This window comes from Rhipicephalus microplus, chromosome 8 (genome assembly GCF_043290135.1).
Source record: "Rhipicephalus microplus isolate Deutch F79 chromosome 8, USDA_Rmic, whole genome shotgun sequence".
NCBI lineage: Eukaryota > Metazoa > Arthropoda > Arachnida > Ixodida > Ixodidae > Rhipicephalus > Rhipicephalus microplus.
Genome location: NC_134707.1, coordinates 62,763,730 through 62,786,038, shown reverse-complemented (window position 1 = coordinate 62,786,038; position 22,309 = coordinate 62,763,730). Strand labels below are relative to the sequence as shown.

Here is a 22,309-nt window from a genome sequence, read left to right as displayed (position 1 = left end):
CCCGCTTGCCTTCTCTGGGAATCCAGTGTTACCCTTAATGACCAGCGGTTATCCTGTCTACGCGCTACATGCAGGGCATGTAGCGCGTACAAGCATGAGTGTACATGCTGGTGTTATATTTTATTTTCAATGCGCGCCATGGTTAGTGTACATGCCTTGGTTCTCTGTATCTTTCTATTTTTTATGTACTTCTCAGCTGTTTCATTTTTTGCTTGTATTTAAACTTGGCATTAAATGTTGTCTTGTAAAATTGTGTTCCCACACCTGCGAAATAAAATCCCACTTGGGGTTGACAGTATTAATAAACAAAGCAACAAACAAGCGTAATTTACGAGGATGTTATTTTTTTTTCTTACGCAGCACTTTGTCGGAGTCTTGCATACAGGTCCATACAAAAGCCAACTACTCGAACAAATTTTATCCTGGGCAAAATATGACTGCAGACACGTTTTGTAAAAATAAACATCCAGAACATGACGACGTGGAAGCACAAAAGGTACGTGCTCTTGTCACTGTATTATTACTATGTATTCATTTAAATGTAGCGCGAGCGTTTTCCCCATTCTCGCTACTTGGAGTTGACCCTCGCGCTTAAATGCAATATCGAAGTTCAAGTTGTGTGAAAAGTAAAATATTCAACACGAATATTCTATTTCAGTTTTTTTTTTTCTGCACCCAATCGAAAGTCACCCTAAGAGTATCTGGGGTTTAACGTCCCAAAACCATGAGACGATTACGAGAGCCGCCGCGCATGTAGCGGAGGGCTCTAGAAATGAAATTTAGACCAGCTGGTGTTCTTTAACATGCACCTAATCTCATCTTCTCGGTTTCAAGCACTTTTGCCTCAATCGAAAATGCAGCTGCCGCAGCCTGCATTCAATTCCTTGTCCCTGGCGTTACTATCATGGTAGCGTAATAATCGGGGAAATACATTATATTGCCGCATTCAACCTGCAGAGGAGAGCTCGCACAGCCAGAGAGGAAGACGAAGCTCTTGCCCGGTACTCTTTACTAATTTGGATAAATTCAAAGATTTTGAGTATTTGAGCTATTTCTGGAATAAACAGTGGTGTGTATCTTGCCAGTTAGAGGTCACTTATACCAGATTGCACTGTGCAGTTCCACAACTAAATTATTACCTTAACAAAGCTCGACTCAAGGCGTCACCGCTATGCATTTGGTGCAACGAAATTGAAACAATTGAACATTTCTTTTTATTCTGCCAACGTTATTTTTATCAGAGAAAAATATTTTTAGTAGCTCCATTACAAAAGCTAGGAATACAAGTAAATCTACCAGTAATTTTATCACTTGGCGGAACTTCATTTGGTTACTGCCACAGGGATGTATGCTCCACTGTGCTTGCTTACATCAACGCAACAAAAAGATTACCTTGCTAGTGAACCCCAACCTTTTCAGATATTTAGTTTGTAATTCGTAGTTATGTCTATCAAAAACAAGAGATGGTTTGACCGCTTGCTCAGCAAACATTTTTTCTGTAGTATTATTTTTAAACTACTTTTTCAGATTGGCTTCATTTTCATTTTAGTTTCATTTAAGTATCCTGCCGCCCGGTTCTTGGCCCATCCCCCTCTGTGGGTGAGCGCCATCCTTAAGAGGTCATCATTATCATCATCAACATCATCATCATCATCACGAGCGCCTTTCATTTTTAATTAAAGTGAGCTCTTCTATATCGGACTCCTGCTGTGTCTGCGTCGTGACACTGGTGGAGGTGCTGGGTACATGTCCAGGACACCTTCCAACAGCCCGTGTCTAGTCCACAAAGACTTCCGCTCGTCGAAACACCCGTTCACTGCGCCAGCCGCCGGCTGTTAGGCCTGAGCCCTGAGTTCGGTCCTTGGACGGAAAACATAACCGCGCCGGGAAGCAGTTGCCCCACCATGACGAGCCCAAGAACGACACAGATCACTGTTTTCACCCCTAAAACTCATGTGGACTTCCATGGCAACACATATGAGGACGCAGATGATTGGCATGAGGAGTTCGAGCGCACAGCCAACGTTAACGGGTGGAACGCCGCACAGAAGTCAAGACGGGGCTCGCACGTGGTTCACGAATCGCGTGTGGTCAAAGTTAGACGAGTTCTGGCGGAAGTTCCTGGACACCTTCGCAAACGTCGAAAGGCGGGAACATGCACAACGACTCCTCGAATCACGGTTTCAAAAGGCCAACGAATCTGTTGCTATGTTTGTTGAGGACATGGCTCGTCTCATTCATCGAGCCGATCCCGATATGTCCGAGAACAGAAAGATCAGCCACCTCATGCGTGGTGTTAAAGAGCAGCTGTTTGCTGGTCTCGTACGGAACCCACCTTCAAGCGTCGACGAATTTTCGAAGGAGGCGACCGCCATCGAGCGCGCACTACACCTATGGTACCGCCAGTACGACCGTCCAAACAAAAGCGGACAAATCAGTGCAACCGCCGTGACCACTGTGACACCTGACGAGCGTTCTTTGCGTGACCTGATACGCGAAATTGTGCAAGAAGAGGTGAAGAAGCTCGCCGCCACACCGAATGACTGCGCGATTGCGTCGGTCACAGAAGTTGTTCGCCCAGAAATAAGGCAAGCGCTTTCACTTCCCAAGCCGAACACTCAAATAGTTAGGCCAACATATTGTTACGTGAAGGAGACTGACTCAGAGGGGTAGTCACCGATGGATTTACAGACGGTTAGGCGAGCAGCGCCAGCCACACAGATTAGCTCGTGCCAGTCTATCTGCTTCGTCTTCTTCAGCTCCATGCACTGGCACGTAGCATGACCCCCGGCGGCGGAGGCACCGTCCCGGTGCTTTAAAGGTCGTTATCTGACGCATTATTGTAGGGCTTGATCCGCGAGACGTGTACGATATCACTGGGCCGCATAGTAGATGATGATGGGCAGATGGGGCTGATCTCGTAGGTGACAGGTGTTACTTGACGCAATATACGATAGGGTCCCGTGTAATGAGACAGAAGTTTTTCGGATAGGCCCAGCCGACGATGAGGGGACCAGAGTAAAACGAGGGTACCGGGAGCGAAATGTACGTCTCTATGTTCCGCATCGTACCGACGGCATTGGTTGGTTTGCGACGCCATCAGCCGAGCGCGAGCGAGCTGACGGGCATGATCGGCTCGCGCAATCGCGTCGCGGGCATACTCGCTGGTGGACGAGGTGTGAGCTGAGATGACTGTGTCCAGTGGTAAAGTCGGCTCTCTTCCGTACAATAGGTAGAACGGCGAAAAGCCCGCTGTGTCGTGACGGGATGAATTATACGCGAAAGTTGCGTAGGGTAAGGCAAGGTCCCAGTCTCGGTGGTCGGGCGACACGTACATAGCGAGCATATTTGTTAAAGTGCGGTTAAATCGTTCCGTAAGGCCGTTTGTTTGAGGGTGGTAAGCGGTTGTCAGTGTGTGTTGCGTCGAACAAGAACGCAAAATGTCGGCGATGACTTGGGATAAAAATGTACGGCCACGGTCTGTGAGAAGCTGTCTCGGCGCACCGTGAATCAATATAACGTCCCGTAACAAGAAGTCAGCGACGTCGGTTGCACAGCTGGTCGGTAGAGCTCGCGTAATAGCGTAGCGTGTAGCGTAGTCTGTGATAACGGCTATCCATTTGTTTCCCAATGTTGATGTGGGAAAAGGACCAAGCAGGTCTAACCCAACACGGTAAAATGGTTCCGCGGGTATGTCAATTGGTTGAAGATGGCCAGCGGGTAGCAGCGATGGTGTCTTACGACGTTGGCATAGGTCACATGTGGCGACGTATCGGCGTACCGAACGAGCAAGGCCTGGCCAGAAAAAACGGCGCCGGATGCGCTCGTACGTGCGGGATACGCCAAGGTGTCCAGCCGTGGGAGCGTCGTGAAGTTCGGTGAGAACACAGCGGCGCAAATGCTTAGGCACAACAATGAGAAGGTCGGGCCCGTCTAGTCGGAAATTGCGACGGTATAGCACACCTTTTTGAATGACAAAGCAGCGGACGGAAGCATCATTTGTGGAGGATTCCATACGGCTGATGATGTCAAGCAGCTCTGGATCACGCTTCTGTTCTTCCCCAATATTAAGGAAGTCGGACACTGACAAGATAGAGTTCTCCGTGGGCTCGTCAGTGTCCTCAGGATCGTCGACAGGGTACCGGGAGAGGCAATCGGCATCACGGTGTAGGTGGCCAGATTTGTAGACCACCGAATAGGAAAACTCTTGCAGGCGCAAAGCCCAGCGACCAAGGCGGCCTGATGGATCTTTCAGAGAGTTCAGCCAGCAGAGTGCGTGGTGGTCGGTAACTACCGAAAATGGGCGTCCGTATAGATAAGGTCGAAATTTCGCTACCGCCCATACAAGAGCCAAGCACTCACGCTCTGTTATCGAATAGTTACGTTCAGGGGCGGATAGGAGGCGGCTGGCATATGCAATAACGCAATCATGGCCATGTTGTTTCTGAGCCAGCACTGCACCAATGCCATGCCCACTTGCATCTGTACGGATTTCCGTAGGGGCAGCAGGGTTGAAGTGTGCCAGAATCGGAGGGGTAGTGAGAAGAGCGACGAGAGTCGAGAACGCAGAAGCCTCTTCGGAGCCCCATGAAAACGGGACTTCTTTCTTGAGGAGCTGCGTAAGCGGCCTCGCTATGTGCGCAAAATTTTTCACGAAGCGTCGGAAGTAGGAGCATAGTCCGATAAAGCTGCGTACATCCTTCGCAGATCGTGGTACAGGAAAGTTTTTGACGGCGCTGATTCTTGCCGGGTCTGGTTGTACACCGTTGGCGTCTACTAAATGGCCAAGCACTGTGATTTGATGGCGTCCAAAGTGACATTTGGACGAGTTGAGCTGCAGGCCAGCGCGACGGAAGATTCCCAGGATGGCTGAGAGGCGCTCTATGTGAGTTTCAAACGTTGGTGAAAAGACGATGACGTCGTCCAAGTAGCACAAACATGTGGACCATTTGAATCCTCTGAGCAGGGAGTCCATCATTCGTTCGAAGGTGGCTGGAGCGTTACAAAGGCCGAAGGGCATGACCTTGAACTGATATAGGCCATCGGGGGTGATGAATGCCGTCTTTTCACGGTCCATTTCATCTACCTCTATCTGCCAGTAGCCGGAACGAAGGTCTATGGAGGAAAAATAGTGGGACCCATAGAGGCAATCAAGCGCATCATCTATTCGTGGCAGAGGGTAGACGTCTTTTTTGGTAATTTTGTTTAGGTGTCGATAATCCACACAGAAACGCCATGCACCGTCTTTCTTGCGGACTAGCACTACAGGAGAAGCCCAAGGACTGCAAGATGGCTCAATGATGTCCTTGGCGAGCATTTTGTCGACCTCACTTTGGATGATGTGACGCTCGGCCGCCGACACCCGATATGGGCGCCTATGAATAGGATGCTCATTACCAGTGTTTATGCGGTGGCTCATACCGGTAGCTTTCCCCAACGGACGGCCGCTGATGTCAAATACGTCGATGTAGGACAGCAGAACCCGGTGGAGCTCATCAGTCTGCTGCGGTGTTAAGTTGGAAGCGATCATCGAAGTAATAGCGCTGTCGGAGCAAGTGGCAGACTGATGTTGAGCGTGGGGTTCAGAAGGGGCGGCCATCGCGAAAACATCTACCGCATTGTCTTCTAAGGTGCAGAGCAACGCTAAAGACATCCCTTGCGGCAAAACTTGAGGTGTCAAGCTAAAGTTGACAACTGGGAGGCACGTAGAATTTCCTGCGACGGACAGAATGGTGTGCGGTAATGTAATGCCACGGCTTATGAGAACATCGGTAATAGGGGTCAGAACATAGTCACCGTCGGGAACTGGTGGTATTGAGACGAGCTCTATGTAGGTCAGTGTCTGTGGAGGGAGGCGCGCGTGTCCCGTTGTGCAGAGGCGACTCGGCCGTTGTGTAAGAGGTTCTGTTGCGGGCAAGTGTAGACGGAGCGTACTGGTTGAACAGTCTATGAGGGCAGAATGCGCGGATAGGAAGTCGAGGCCTAAGATTACGTCGTGGGGGCATTTATCAAGGACGGTGAAGAGAACAACTGTGTGTCGATCCGCAATGCTCACACGAGCGGAGCACATTCCAACGATCGATGCTATGCCACCATCCGCAACACGGACGAACTGGGTGGTCGCAGGTGTGAGAACCTTCTTGAGCTTGCGGCGAAAATCACTCGTCATCACGGAAAGTTGGGCGCCGGTGTCGACAAGAGCAGTGACATGTAGGCCGTCTACTTGTACGTCTATGAGGTTCCGTTTTGTCGGTATCGTCAAAAGAGGATTTTCGGTCAGTCCGAGCGATGCAGCGCCACCTCCGGGGGCTGCAACGCTTAGTTTTCCGTCGGAGAACCTCGTGGGAAGGCGGGGGAAGATGGTCGGCGGGGCTGTGGAGAACGAGACTGGCGACGTTGGGGGGATGGAGAGCGGGAGTAGCGGCGTTCAGAAGCAGGTTCCTGGGCAAAATGGTCGCGGTTGGTCTCATGGCGATAGGCAGGACGTGCATATAAGGGACGAGAGGACGGTTGTGCAGGAGGACCCCAGCGACTTCTGCAATGGCGAGAAATGTGCCCGATTCTGTGACACGAGAAGCATATCGGCTTGTCATCGTGTGTTCGCCATGCGGACGGATTACGGAACGTTGAGGGAGAGCCGGTCGGGAAGGGACGTGCAGGCGTGTATCGGGGCTAGTAGTCGGTGCGGGTAGGCGGTGAGATAGAGTGAATTCCCAAGCTGGCGATTTCCTGCCGGACGACTGCTTGAATGAGAGGCAACGTAATTGGCGGAGAGGGGTCAGGGGACGTTGTTCCCACCTTAGCTGGAGCAGCCGCTTCAAGCTCCCGCCTGACGATTCGCGTCAAGTTGTCACAGTTGTCTGGTGGATGATATGTGTCGAGACATGAGGACGTCGCAGTGGTGTTCGGGAGGCGCTGGAACTGATGGGAGATGCGTCTGCTTTTAGCTTGTTGGAACCGGCGGCATTCTTGAATGATGGCATCAACAGACGACACATTGTTGAATACCAACAAGTTGAACGCATCGTCGGCGATACCCTTGAGGATATGGGCAACTTTTTCAGGTTCAGACATATTTTCGTCAGCTTGGCGGCATAGTGAAAGGACAGCCTGAATATAACCGATGTAGGGCTCCGTGGAAGATTGTGCGCGAGTCGACAACTCATTTTTCGCAGCTTCACGACGACCAGAGATGTTGCCAAAAAGCTCACGGATCTTTGCCTTGAAGCTGTCCCAGCTTGTTATGTCATGCTCGTGGTTATCAAACCAAACACGAGGTGTTCCGTCGAGATAAAAGATGACGTTTGCCAGCATAAGAGTGGGATCCCACCTGTAAGTGGCGCTGACGCGTTCGTAGAGGCGTAGCCACTGGTCGACGTCGGAACCCTCGCTGCCCGAGAACACGCCGGGGTCTTTGAGCGCGGGAAGCGTCACGAATGTTGTTGCGGGCGCTGGGTTGACAGGTCGGGCAGAAGGGGGAGCGACCGGAGAGGATGTAGCCGAGTCTTGGGTGGTCATGTTGTAAGCCGCGAGTGAGCGTCCGCTTCGGAGTTCCGTGGCGAGGACGGGGATCGCACAACTCCACCAAATATGTTACGTGAAGGAGACTGACTCAGAGGGGTAGTCACCGATGTATTTACAGACGGTTAGGCGAGCAGCGCCAGCCACACAGATTAGCTCGTGCCAGTCTATCTGCTTCGTCTTCTTCAGCTCCATGCACTGGCACGTAGCAATATGCAGATATTCTCCGTCGACAGCCTAGATCTAACGTGCCGCCACCTCAGCAGTACCACCAGCAACAGCCGCCGACAGTGCCTTGGTACTACAGAGAAACGTCGACGCCGATGCGACCCCCACTCCGCAAAATCGACATATGGCGTACCCCTGACTACAGGCCCCTGTGCTTCCATTGTGGGGAAGCAGGCCACATCGTGCGGTATTGTCCTGATCGCGTTGCTGGGTATCAAGGATTTTCGTCCACTACCCCTCAGTGCTATTTCGACGGAAGACGCAACGTTGAAACGAGCACGACGATCCTGCGGGATGTTCCTCCTGGGTTCCGGTCACGCTCGCCCTCCCCAGGTCATTTTCCCCAATCTAATAGAGGTAGCACCACGGACATGGCGAGAGGAAGATCTCCCAGTCCACGCCGGGGAAACCAAAAGCAGCGACCTTAGGGTGGAAGGTTACGAATTGCCGAAGATTTGAAAATCCCCCATTACCGCCGCACGAAGTGCCGCACATTTAGAATGAACCGACGAAAGACGAGATTGTCACTACCGACATTACACTTTCAATTGACGGTCACGACGTGACCGCACTGGTCGACACTGTTGCGGACTTTTCAATAATGAGTGCGAATCTGGCCGACAAACTGAAGAAGGTAAAAATGAAATGGACGGGGCCGCAAATTAGAGGAGCCGGAGGCCAGCTGCTGACGCCTACCGGAAAATGCACCGCACGAATAAAGATCGGGGATTCATCATTCGTGGCAACCTTCGTTATTCTTTCTGAGTGTTGTAAAGAGGCCATCTTGGGTATGGCTTTCTTGCGGAAGTACGGTGCCATCATAAATATACCGGACGGTGTACTGACCTTCTCAGCGGACCATAGCGCAGCGCTACAGCGCAAGCCCATGCGCGTGATTGACGACGTGACCATGCCACCGTTGTCATGCTGCCTCGTCTCTGTCACGTGTAACACGCAGCATACTGGAGAAGGTGTCGCGGAACAAATATCGATGCTTTTACTCTCTCGAGGAATCGCTATTGCCAGAAGTCTTGTCAGTGTAGTGTCTGGGCAAGCAGAGGTCCTGTTGACAAACTTCAGCAACGAGCGTCGACACATTACAGAGGGTACTACAGTTGCATACTCCGAAGAAATCGTAGAACTCCGCGAGTGCTTCGCAGTACAACAGGCAGAGAACCCGGCCGCTTCAACACCACTGCCTGTCGACGTGAGCACAGATTTATCGCCAGCGCAGAGGCAGAGTCTTCTAGATATTCTCGGCCAGTTTGAAGGTTGTTATTCGTTGACCTCGAGGGTAAATCAAACGCCACTGACAAAGCACCGAATCATAACGGAAGAGACGGCAAGACCAATTCGACAAAACCCATACCGCATGGCACCGAAAGAACGCGACGCGAAGCAAACCAAGAACAAGTCCAGAAAATGCTCAATGATGACATCATTCAACCGTCAAAGAGCCCTTGGGCATCACCGGTAGTGCTAGTTAAGAAAAAAGACGGCAGCTTACGCTTCTGTGTGGACTACCGCAAGCTGAACCGCGTGACAAACAAAGACGTATACCCACTACCGCATATTGACGATTCACTTGACAGGCTGAGGCATGCACGCTTCTTCTCGTCGATGGACCTGAAAAGCGGTTATTGGCAAATCGAGGTCGATGAGCGGGACAGAGAAAAGACTGTTTTTGTTACGCCCGACGGGCTTTACGAGTTTAAAGTCTTGCCCTTCGGATTGTGCTCAGCCCCAGCAACATTTCAGAGACTGATGGATACCATCCTATCAGGCCTTAAGTGGCAGACGTGTCTGGTATACCTCGACGACGTCATTGTTTTCTCACCAACATTCGAGAAACATCTAAGACGGTTGCTATAAGTATTTCGAGCAATACTGTCCGCTGGCTTATCGCTGAAACCTGAGAAATGTCATTTCGGTTCCAAGGAACTCCGATTCTTAGGACATGTGGTGAGCCATGAAGGTGTTCGTCCGGACCCCGACAAGATCGACGCCGTTCGAAAACTTTCGGTGCCAACAAAAAAGAAGGCCGTAAGACGGTTTCTTGGCCTTTGCACCTACTACCGCAGGTTTATTGCCAATTTCTCGCACATAGCATCGCCCTTAACACGCATAACGAGAGACGATGTTCCATTTTTATGAGGCAAAGAGGAACAAGCAGAATTTGACGGTCTACGACAGCACCTGCAGACACCACCTGTGCTTGCTCACTTTGACGAGGACGCTCCAACCATGATACACACTGATGCCAGCAACGTAGGTTTAGGCGCTGTACTCGTCCAGTGGCAAGACTCAGCCGAGAGAGTGATTGCATATGCAAGTAGGACGCTTTCCCGTGCCGAGTCCCATTATTCCACAATGGAAAAGGAATGTCTTACTGTAGTATGGGCAGTTCTGAAGTTTCGCCCATACCTCTACGGCCGTCCCTTCCACGTAGTCAGCGACCACCACTCCATTTGCTGGCTGACCAACTTGAAGGACCCATCCGGTCGGCTAGCGCGCTGGAGCTTACGCCTACAAGAATTCGATATGACGGTCGTCTATAAGCCGGGGCGGCAGCACTCTGATGCTGATTGCTTATCCAGGTCGCCAATAAAGCAAGATGATGTCTCAGAAGATGATGACATGGCATTTTTAGGAGTGGTATAGACAGTCACCATTTCGTCTAAACAGAAAGAATACAGTGAGTTACTCCCTCTTATTATTTTCTTAAAGGCCAGTCTACAAGCGTTCCCAAGATATTTGCAAGGAGCCTGCAATCATTCTGCTTGCGCAGTGGTGTCCTATACAAGAAGAGCTTTGCCCCCAGCGGAAATGCCCACTTACTTGTCGTCCCGACATCCATTCGCGATGAGATCCTTAGTGCTTGCCACGATGAGCCAACCTCCGGTCACCTGGGATACACGCGCACATTGGCCAGAATCCAACAGAAGTACTACTGGCCGAATCTTCCAGGCACTGTAAAGCATTACGTCCGCACGTGCCTCGATTGTCAACGACGAAAATCGCCACCTTTAAAACCAGCCGGATTGTTGCAACCAGTTCAAGTGCCCACCATGCCTTTTGCCCAAATCGGAATGGATCTCCTTGGACAATTTCCGACTTCGCATACTGGAAACAAGTGGGTGATTGTCGCTACAAACTATCTTACTCGCTACGCAGAAATAAAGGCTTCATCAAGTGTAACCGCAGTAGAAGCGGCACGATTTTTCATTGAAGATATCGTTCTGAGGCATGGTGCTCCTAGAATTATATTAACAGACAGAGGTACCGCTTTCACGGCCATGCTCCTCAAGTCAGTGCTTGAGTTGAGTGGAACAGCGCATCCAAAAACTATTTCCTACCACCCACAAACCAAAGGCTTAACAGAACGCCTCAACAAGACAATTGCTGATATGCTCAGTATGTACATCGACGTGGATCATAAAAATTGGGACGACGTTTTACCATACGTGACGTCTGCCTATAATACGGCGCAGCAGGAAACTACATGGAGCATGCCATTTAGTCTTCTTTATGGCCGTGAAGTGACGACAAAGCTTGATTCCGTGCTGCTGCACGACTGCGAGGATACAGACACGGATGTTCAAGCCTTTACCCAACGAGCTGAAGAGGCACGGCAGCTAGCACGCGTGCGAATCGCCTGGCAGCAGAGTTATGACGCACAACGTTATAACCGGTGACACCGATATGTCAGTTATCAACCATGCGAGAAAGTGTGAGTCTGGAGCCCTATTCGCCGACGCGGCCTTTCTGAAAAGTTACTGAAGAAGTACTTTGGTTCTTACAATGTTATACGGCGCCTAAGTGACGGGAATTATGAGGTCATCCCTGACAGTTTCTCGCGAGCTCAAAAATCTGAAGTCGTACACGTTGTGCGGATGAAGCCATATTGCAGTGAGCCAGTTGCGTAATACGTCAACTACATACACCGCGTATTCTGTAGCTGAGCATCGGGTCGATCCTCTTCCTGGAGGGAGGCAAATGCCGCATTCAACCTGCAGAGGAGAGCTCGCACAGCCAGAGAGAAAGACGAAGCTCTTGCCCGGTCCTCTTTACGAGCGCCTTTCATTTTTAAAGTGAGCTCTTCTATATCAGACTCCTGCTGTGTCTGCGTCGTGACAATATTTCATTCGGATCTGTACTGTGTTCTAAATTCGTGCTCGCAAATTTGTTTCAAATTCTCACTTTCAACAACATAAGTGCCTACTAATACGCACAAGCGTGAAACATTCCAAGTTTCATCATCCTTACAGACAGTGTATTTTGGTGACTATAAGTTCTACATGCGTTGAAAAGCGTGGTGTTTTAGTGTGCTGAAGTAACTGTTTTTACAAAAAGACTGATTCCGCCACGTTTAAAACTGTATCAGACAAGCTTTTAACAACTGCAAACTAATAGCTTGTATTTAATTCATAGCATGATTGAAACGTCCCAAATAATGAAGGAAGCACATTCTGAAATGATAGTAACACATCCTTCTTCAATTCTACGGCTGTATCACTCATCTTTTCTATAGCAGCCCTTCTCAACAGTGGAGTTGTTTAGGCCAGCCATAATCTGTCGAACGCGAACACGAAAGAGTGCCGCACAGAGACACCACGTGTTACCTAACAACCGATTGCACAGCTGTTCTGGCTCGCTATCCCTTACACTGTTCCGCCCCGAGCCCACTGGCTTGTACAGAGCTCGCAACTCACTTAAAAGTCTGGGCACTTTACGCGTAACAACATGGGCAAAACGTATGTCAGGACCAAGGTTGCATGCGCTCTTACATTCCGTATGAAGCCAGAGCGTGGTGGCATAGCTTTTACCATGGATTTGTTAGCCTTACCTTATTGTAGCCATTCTTCGCGTATTATCCGAATGACGGACATATGAACACTTTTGATTGCCTCTTACTATCTGGGTCACCGCTGCCGTGGTCGTCATCTTTTCTATATGCACTGTTTAGAATGCGGGATTTGATCCAACAGCAACACCAACGCTGGGCTCGTGCTTGTAAACACTGCAACCTCTGTGGACGACTGGTCACGCTGTCTTGCCGCTGATAAACATAACGTCCTCAGACCTCTAATATATCTCTTCACAGCGTATGCGTTTTCTAATATATATATAAAAGGAACACAGTTCAAAAGAATTGTTTCCCAAAGTGCACCACCAAGTATTTGAATGTAGTACGACCCCTCACTTTGCAGCGCGCCGTGTTAAATGGCTCACTCATGGAGCATGGTACTTCGGCATACGTACGGCAAGCCATTTACACAGATCATTTACCACCTGGCATTATGCAGAACTCAAAAAGGCTTCAGCGTGTTCTCTGTACCACCAGTGAGTTGGCGCGAAGGGTGCACTTTCAAAGTCGTCGTCCTGCTCGTTCTTCCCTGGAGTGGCGATGCGTGAGCTCCTTTCCGCTGCACCACCTGCACTTTGCCCTACACAACGTGATCAACCGTACGCGTGGGCTCATATCGTGAGAGGCTGGTATGTACATAGCCTGATGTTTCCACCGCAAAGTTTGCGTTGGAGCTGCCCAGGCAGCGCACGAAGGTCACTTCACTCGCTGTAGCAGCCACGTTTGTGAAAGAAATGATCTGCTGGGTGTTACGAGCTGCTGCTCTGAGACGGGGAATCGATGCCGACGCGGTAGATAATCAGATAATCAGATTACCTATATGCTGAAGCTTTGTTTGCTAGAGAGATCATGGGAACGCTTCGTGCAGCCGTCTTTCATCACGCGTACCAATCGACCGAGCAGCACTCCGCAAAACTTGGAAACGCCTAGCTCAGCCAGGACCTTCTCGGTACACACTGTTCAATTCAGTTTCGATTTCGTTTATTTTCTTCAATTCCCAGGGGGCGCATTTATTCATTGCTGGAAAAACCCATGTACAGTCGACCACAAAAGTTCACAGACCACACGAGCGCGCGCCAAACTGCTTTTACGTGCCACCTAGCGGTACATCATTTACCGGCGACCACAGCACAGGGCCGAAAGTGGATCTTTTGGAATATTCATCTGGCCTTTCATTTTCCTCTTGTCGCGCTGCTTATTGTTGCTTCACGGGTTTCACACAAAATCTGTCTCCCCACAATCGTCACACTTCTGCTTCGATAGCACAATCAGATATCGCGACGTGCTTCGAACGGCTTATGGTTGGGTAGATATCAGTTCGCAAGAAAGGTTCTTACTGATAACAGCCATGCCGAATGACTGCTCTCGAGAAAGAAGTAAGTAGCCGCAGCTTACCGAAGAGTGCGTCGTGTTAAAGTGTAAAAGAGGATAAATGTTTGCGTTTAGTCATAAAACAGAATGGCTGTCGAATAAAGGAGGGATGTGTCTTGGCCGCTGCGCTCCTGTCGATCGTCGCTGGCGTAGCGGCAATGTAGCGCAGAGGCTCCTGGCCACATGCTCGCGTGCTCCGTAAACATCTCTGGTTTACAGTACATTGTAAGTAAAGGGTCTTGAGGACGTTGTAAACACACTCAAGCAACTGCGAGTGCATCCCGTTCGTGCCGCCACAGCACGAGTTTCCCCGGACTCGCTCCGCCACCGTTTTTCATTGCGACGCCCGACCGACCGCCACTGCCACAGGAGCAGTGCGAGCAGATGCTCAACGAGTACCTGGTGGCGTCTGGGCCCACCGAATTCGCACCAGACCGACGAAAGGCCGTCCTTTTTTGCATTGTTTGGGGGTGCATAGGCCTGCCGCGGCGACTTCTGGCGAATACAACACAGCACCCGAGGAATTACGGTACCACTTTTCGAAGTCGTGTCATCGAGCGTCATCGTTTTCCCCCGCCGGTGTCAACACTGAGGCGAATATACTCATTATTTTGTTGCCACGTTACGGGAGCTAGTGTCGCATTGTTCGTTCGTTTCACAAGATTACTCTCTGCGGAACGAATTCGTTTCTGGTCTAGCTTCCAACCACGTACCTCTGCTGCTATCGCTTGAGAGCTCCTTACTTTCGTTTGAGAGCTCGGTGCAAGTTCTGCTGCCAGCTGCGCCACCCCCTGAACGCAATGGAGAGCACAGTAGGCGCTGCGCGTCGCCGCACTGTTTGTGATGTGTCTCGAGAGACCACCATGGTCGAATTGTGCGCGTCGCGAAACTTGGAACGAGAAGTGTCGAAAGCTTGTTGCCACAGGCATTGAACCCCCTTCGAAGATTGAAGTGCGACCAGGTGAGGAGGGGCAAAAGAACCGAAAGAAACAACTCAATATATTTTTAACGCTATGGCGTTAATAGATCGTTTCGCAGAAATTCCTGCGTCAGCGTCATTGATTTTGAGCGAAAAAGTTATGCTTGCGTGGCCGGATATTCAAGCATCTTTGCGTGACCGCAAGATTGAGACAGATGCAAATAAAATAACGAAAATTCTGGGTATGAGCTGGAATCGAAACCATGTCGTTTGCGCTAAAAGCAAATGTTCTACCACACAGCCACACATCTGCTTGTGAATACATAGAAAATGAGTCTCTCTGCTTGGAAATGCAGTGAAATTAACTTTCATGCTTTACCAAACTCACGCGTCCTGTGTACATGCTTTATAATACAACATGAAACATTGGCGTAATAATTCGTATTACAATACTACGTTTTCACCGAGTGTCAGAACGCGACATCATCACAACGACTTCATATTTTTAAGCCAGTCCATCACCCACTACAATAGGCACACGCGTCATTGCAACCTTAAGGCCACGTAGTGGGTGCATAGCATGTTCGAAAAGGTTTCATACATCACGTGTGTCAAGCACGCACTATAGGAACAGAATATCGCTACTGCGTTCAACTCTTAAAGGGGCCCTGCAACACTTTTTGAGCATGGTCAGAAAACGGTGCTGATCGGTAGTAGAGGCTCCCGACAACACGCGAGCCAAATAATATAGCGCAGCACGAGGCCTGGAATTCCCAATAACTTATGAAAGCCAGCTGAAAATTGCTTTCTCTTCTTTCCACAAATCACGGAATATGCTCGAAAACCACACGTAGCAAGCCCATCTGTATCAGCCATTAGCTCCTTTGAACATAGCGTGCTCGCTCGTTACAGAGATCGCCGCGGGAGGCCACTACTTGTCCACGCTTGCGCGCGCGATCACACTGAGAAAGCCGCACATTCGAAGTAAAAAATAAAAAAAAAATTGCTCAAGGTCACAAGGCGCGCGTGACGTTTTTCTGTGGCCCTGCCATCCCTGTCTGCTTGACTTCCGGCGCTTTCGTCGGGACGAAAGAACAGAGAATGGAATTGCAGCATGCGACAAACCTTTGCAACTCCACTCGTACTGGACGGATTCTTAAAATTTTTGCGGCGTTGAATTTGTGAGGCAATAAGCTCTTCCAGAGAATTTGTTCCGTGGTTACATGAAAAAGTGTTTCAGGGCTCTTTTAAAGGCGAAGATTACTGGACCACTAATATTTTTCAAATAGTAATTTTTATACGTGAAAGATCACTGTAATTTTTTATAATTTATCCGACACTTGGCTGAATCATTGATTGCCTCACTTTTTGGTCGAGTGTAAAGAATGAAGAGGGCGTATCCAGGCCATCTGTTATCAAGGTATGTGTTTAGTTTGGCGCATTTCCAGGTCTACGAGGCATCGCTCACTTCTGCGTGGTGGCTTTGAGCGTGTACCTTTCGTAGTTTATTTATTTACTTATTTTCTGTTCACTGGCATGACATTTCAGAGCCGGACTAGCTCATAGAATGTGCAGATAGCCGCTTTTGCGACTGCCGACTGCTATCGCTGGTGCACTGCCCACTTGCCCTCACCTTCGGCGACGATCAATGCGACACGCTGAGCAACGAGACGCTTTACTCTATGGTTGCCAAAGCGACATTCTCAAGACTGCTGTCTCGCTGCAGTGGTTTTCCACGATTGGGCAACGTCAGTTTTCGAACTATTTTATATGCTTGTGTGCTCGTGAACACTTCTGTCACAGTGCGTGGCTTTGCAGTTTCCGGGGGAAAGGGGATCCTGGGGGTTGAGCCGATGCCGGGTGATTGGACCATTAAGGCCTCCTGGCAGAGGCCACACACCCCTTTAGCCCCGGCTTCACGTAGACGGCACCCCTGGGCTGACCCACCCAGGGCAAATCGGCCGTCGCCTTTTCCTATCTCTCCCAACATCTTCGTCTTTCTTTCTTTCTTTTTATCGTTACTGTCTACTTCACCCTTCTGTTTACTTCCAATTTTCTCGGTGGCAAGGGTTAACCCTGCGCAAATAGCCTTCTTCGGCCTAGGTGCATTGGGTTATAGAAGTGTTGTACAGCTGATGTCTGCAAGCTTTCAGCACCCGCCAACTTGCAGCATCCCCTCGTTGGGCTCCGTGGTGGGTGGCCGCCAATGCTGCGGAACAACATATAATTAGCATGCGTAAAGCATTTCCTTTGCTTAGTGATCGTGCCCCCTCAAAGCGGGTACGCACCGAAGACATCAATTTTTTTCAACCAGCCAAAACAAATCTTTCCTCACTTCCATGTTAAACACTGCGAGAAAACTAACAAACAAGCCAGAACTGTATCCCCTTTCGTAGTGGATAGGTGCTTAACCAAAACTCTCGTTGCCGGCTACAAGGTTACCAAAATGGCCAGCGGAGATCTACTTCTTGAGATACGAGAGAAAGACCAATTTGAAAAGCTGGACTCTCTTACAACTTTTGGCGACACACCAATTAGTATTACACCACACAGGTCTATGAATTCGGCTCGCGGGGTAGTATCAGACGCAGATTTGCTTGACCTGACCGAAGCTGAACTTTTGGAACGATGGAAGATCCAGAACGTGACCAACGTATAACGTATTAAGATAAGAAGAGAAAAAAAAGAAAACACCAACCAAACACCTAATACCTTTGCTTCGAGCGATCTGCCCGAAACCATTCAAACCGGGTATACACAGACTTCCGTGAGGCCACATATTCCTAACCCCCGCCGTTGCTTCCAATGTCAGGGGTATGGCCACGGCTCGCAACGCTGTCGTGGCCGGAAAACTTGTGCTCGATGTGGAGTCGTGGGCCACGCGTCCAACAACTGCGAAGCACCGGCACACTGTGTGAACTGTGGCGGGAATCATGCCACATACTCACTCTTCTGTTCTTTTTGGAAAAAAGAAAAAGAGATCATCACTATAAAAATTAAAGAAAATATTACATTGAAAGAAGCAAGAAAAAGAGTCTTGCCATTTTATGGCCCCACATATGCTCATGTGGCGCGTCAGGGGGCAGCGTCGCACCAGCCCTTGCCACTCCTTCGGCCGGCACAGAGCGAGCCATCGACTGTGGCGCCTGCCTCCAATGCAGCAGTAGTTGAGTCTACTCCGCCTACTATTTAACAGCGACCAGAGACTCCAAGGTCTTCGGGTCTCAAGGCCTCACCTCACCAGGCGAGGCCCTAGCTTCGAACAACCAGCTCGCGTGTGCGGGCATCCAGTGCCTCCAAGAAAGCAATAGATACGGCGGCACCTCTGGTGCCGCCGCGGCTCTCTGGTGCGCGCCAAGAGAACTAAAAAGCTCATAACAGGGCCTGATGACAGCCCTGTTACTTGAATTCAAACTCTCCAACTAAACAGCCACTCACTTTTTGTACACACAGCACTACTTTACTGTCACGATGAACACTCAAATTGTACATTGGAACGTCAGGGGCCTTCTCAGAAACCTTGACGACGTCCAAGAACTTTTTACACGAACACTCACCAAAAGTGCTGTGTGTACAAGAAACACACCTAAATTCAAAACACACCAACTTCCTTCGTAAATACGTTATTTTTTTAAAGAACCGTGATGATGTTATGACATCATCCGGAGGTGTTGCCATTATCGTAAATCAAGGGATTGCATGCACACACAGCTCCAAACATCCCTTGAGGCATTGGCTATTCGTGCTGCGCTTTTCGACAAACTGATCACAATTTGCACTCTTTACGTCCCTTCTGGCTATCACCTACAAAAATACGACTTCCAGTACTTAATCGATGAACTTCCGGAACCTTTTCTTTTCCTTGGAGACTTGAATTCACACAGCAGGCTAGGGGGCGACTCTCATTGTGACGCCCGAGGTCGACTGATTGAAAAGTTTCTTCTCTCTTCCAGCGCCTGCCTCCTGGATCGAAAAGAACCAACCTATTATAACCTCGCTATAAATACACCTATTCCTCAATAGACCTAAGCATAGTATCTCAATCGCTTGTGCCTCTATTTCACGGGAAAGTCATCACTAATCCCTACAGAAGTGACAATTTTCCCGTAGTTTTGAGCGCACCTACATCAACTGAATTCCCGCCACAGGTTTCGAAATGGCTATTAAGCAAAGCCAACTGGGAACAGTTTTATACCATCAATCATTTAAATTGGCACGACATATGCACTTTAAGCATTGATGCTTCTGTCAACTACTGCACAGCGTTTCTGATTGATGCAGCAACAAAATTCATCCCACAAACAAATGGACACCCTGGAAAACGACGTGTGCCATTGTGGAACTCAGAGTGCCGAAATGCACGCAAGCAGCAAAACAAAGCACGGAGGTTGCTTCGGAACTCGCCGACAGCCGAAAATCTTGACATCTTTAAGAATAAGATGTCTCACGCCAGGAGAACGCATCGGCAGGCCAGAAGGGAAAGTTGGCACAAGTTTTTATCAGGAACCAATGCATATACCCAAGAGGCTAAAGTCTGGAACATGGTTGCTAGAGTAGCAGGAAGACAAGTCCATTCACTTCCACTCGTAAACACTCAGGGTGATGTCTTGGAAGATCAGGTAAATTTCCTCGGTGCAGACTTCAAGTGGGTGTCCAGCTGCTCGCGCTATACTTACGCTTTCCAAAAATACAGAACAAAAATAGAAGAGCAAAACTCGAACACAAATGTACGAGATACGAGGCGTACAACCAAGCGTTCAGCTGAGCTGAGCTCCAAACATAACTAAACTCCTTCAGTGATTCCGCTGTAGGTTCTGACCATGTGGTTTACGAAATGTTAGAAAGGCTAATGTTAAAAAATGGAAACGCAATAAAATGTTAAAAGATGGAAACGCAAAAATGTTAAAAAATGGAAACGCAAAGAAACGTAAACGCAAAGAAATGTTAAAAAATGGAAACACAAAAAACCTTACTTTGTTTGTACAATGCTATCTGGTTCTCTGGCGCTATCCCTACTTCATGGAAAGAGGCTATTGTTATTCCCATTTTGAAACAGGGCATGGACCCTTCTTTAGTTTAGAGTTATGAGCCTAATGCGCTTACAAGCTGCTTATGCAAACTCCTCGAAAAAATGATAAACTGCCGACTTGGATATTTCTTTGAAACGAACAATTTACTCTATTCATTTCAGTGCGAGTTTTGAAAGAGTAGATCCACCACCGACCACCTTGTTTGTATCGAGGCACAGATCAGAAACGCTTTGGTTCATAAACAATGCTTTCTCTCTGTGTTCCTCGATATCGAAAAGACATATGATACAACATGGCGCTTTGGAATACTAAGATACCTGTCCCACCTTGGCGTGCGTGGCAGAATGCTTACTATAATCCAAAGTTGCTTGTCAAACCAGACATTCTGAGTTCGAGTGAATGCACAGAAAAGCACGTGTGTCTTGTTCTCCAGGAAAAGAGGTATTCATACTGAACGCGATATTGAACTGCATGGGCAACGTCTTTCCGTTAATACCGAACACAAACTCTTACGCCTAAACTTGAACACCAAGTTAACCTTCATACCACATATCAAATATTTAAAAAACAAGTGCATAAAAGCTATGAACGTTCTAAAAGTGTTGTCTCGCACTACGTGGGAAGCGACAACAAGTGTTTAATGAATCTGTATAAAAGCCTCGTACGTACCCGCCTAGACTATGGGGCAATATCATATCAGTCTGCGACACCTACTGCCCTTAAAATGCTTGATCCTGTTCATCATCTAGGCATCCGCCTCTCTACGGGTGGTTTTCACACTAGCCCTGTGGAAAGCCTGTACGTGGAATCTAACGAATGGTCGTTTCGCCTACAGAGATGTTACATGTATCTTAAATATTACCTTAATGTATATGCAGACAAGGATAACCCATCACAATCCACAATCAATGACATGTCAAGCCTTGCTGTGGTAAAAAAACGGCCTTCTATGAGACAGCCCTACTCACTCCGTTTGAGGGGCCTAACGAAAAAAACCGGTGTGCCACTCGAACACCGTTTATGGCTCCCGTAGTGTGCCTGCCACCGTGGCAAGGGCAGACGATAGATTGCGACGTATCTTTCTTTGAGGTTACGAGGCATGCACCAATCGCACATATCCAGACATACTTCCTTGAACTGCAACACAAATACACATGTCCTGAGTTTCTTACGGGTGCTTCAAAGTCTAACACTTCTGTCTCGTACGCAGCCGTCGGCCCATCCTTTTCGGAAGCCGGCGTTCTGCACTCTGATTCAAGCATTTTCACCGGCGAAGCTTATGCGATTCTCGCGGTTGTCAAACACATTAAACAAATAAAACTACAGAAGGCAAGAATATATACAGATTTTCTCAGCGTAGTAAAAGCTCTGAAAACTCTTAGCAAGCACAAGAACCCTGTCTTTGTCTCGCTTTATTTGCTCTTATGCTCAGTCTGTTCATCTAAGCAGCATGTTGTAGTCTGTTGGATATCAGGACACCGCGAAATACAAGACAACGTTCTGGTGGACCAGCTAGCTGGATCCACCAACAAAACCGCTTCCAGTATATCGATACGTGTTCCTGCACTCGACTTGAAACCTTTTCTAAAATAAAGGCTCAGGGGCTACTGGCAGAGCACATAGGACACACACACAGGTAATCAATTGCATGTCATCAAGCCGCAACTTGGTCATTGGCCGCCAGTATCAAATTCCCGCCACAAAGAAGTAATCCTTAAAAGGTTAAGAACAGGACATACACACACAACACATTCATTTCTTTTATCCGGGGGCGATCCACCTTTGTGTGAAATATGTGGAGAAGCACTCACCGTACTTCACATTCTAATACAGTGTAAAGAATTAGACAAGCTAAAAAGACACTTTCCATTACCCTACAGACAACAGATACCACTACATCCTGCAATGTTCGTCGGTAGGGAACGACTTTTTACTCATAAATCATTGTTAGCTTCTGTAAAAGAAATTCGTACTTTGCATACCATATACCCGGGCATTTCGTAGCACGACCTCTGTAAAGAGGTCTCCACTGCGGTGGCTACACTCAACAAAGCACTTGCCCCGCGGCCCTTGGACGCAAGGGTGTGAACGAGTGAGGCACTTGTGCTATGCCATACATGTCCACCATATTTTTTTATTATCACAAACTTTTGTCATCCATTAACACCGTACACCTTTCACGGCATGGTCGTGATTTTATAACTTTTATGTTTTTACCCGCCTTAGCGCGAGGAATGTTATGGCCCATATACAGCCGCTTATCACAATCATTGTTCATATCTCTAGTAAGATGGACTGGCGCTCTTTGGCCATGAAATGGCCCTTGCGCCACAAAACATCAAATATCATCAAAGTTTGTAGTGTATGTAGCGA

General features: G+C 48.7%; 1 protein-coding gene across 4 annotated transcripts in view; it reads left to right on the top strand.

The window, feature by feature from the left end:
• The window catches only part of LOC119164531 (venom metalloproteinase antarease TserMP_A), a 99,720-nt gene that overhangs the window by 60,254 nt on the left and 17,157 nt on the right, over positions 1–22,309 (top strand). For all 4 annotated transcript variants that reach the window (XM_075872002.1, XM_075872001.1, XM_075872004.1 and 1 more), the window contains one exon: positions 361–496. In XM_075872002.1, the coding sequence (XP_075728117.1) occupies positions 361–496 (136 nt within the window). The remainder of the gene's footprint in view (positions 1–360; positions 497–22,309) is intronic.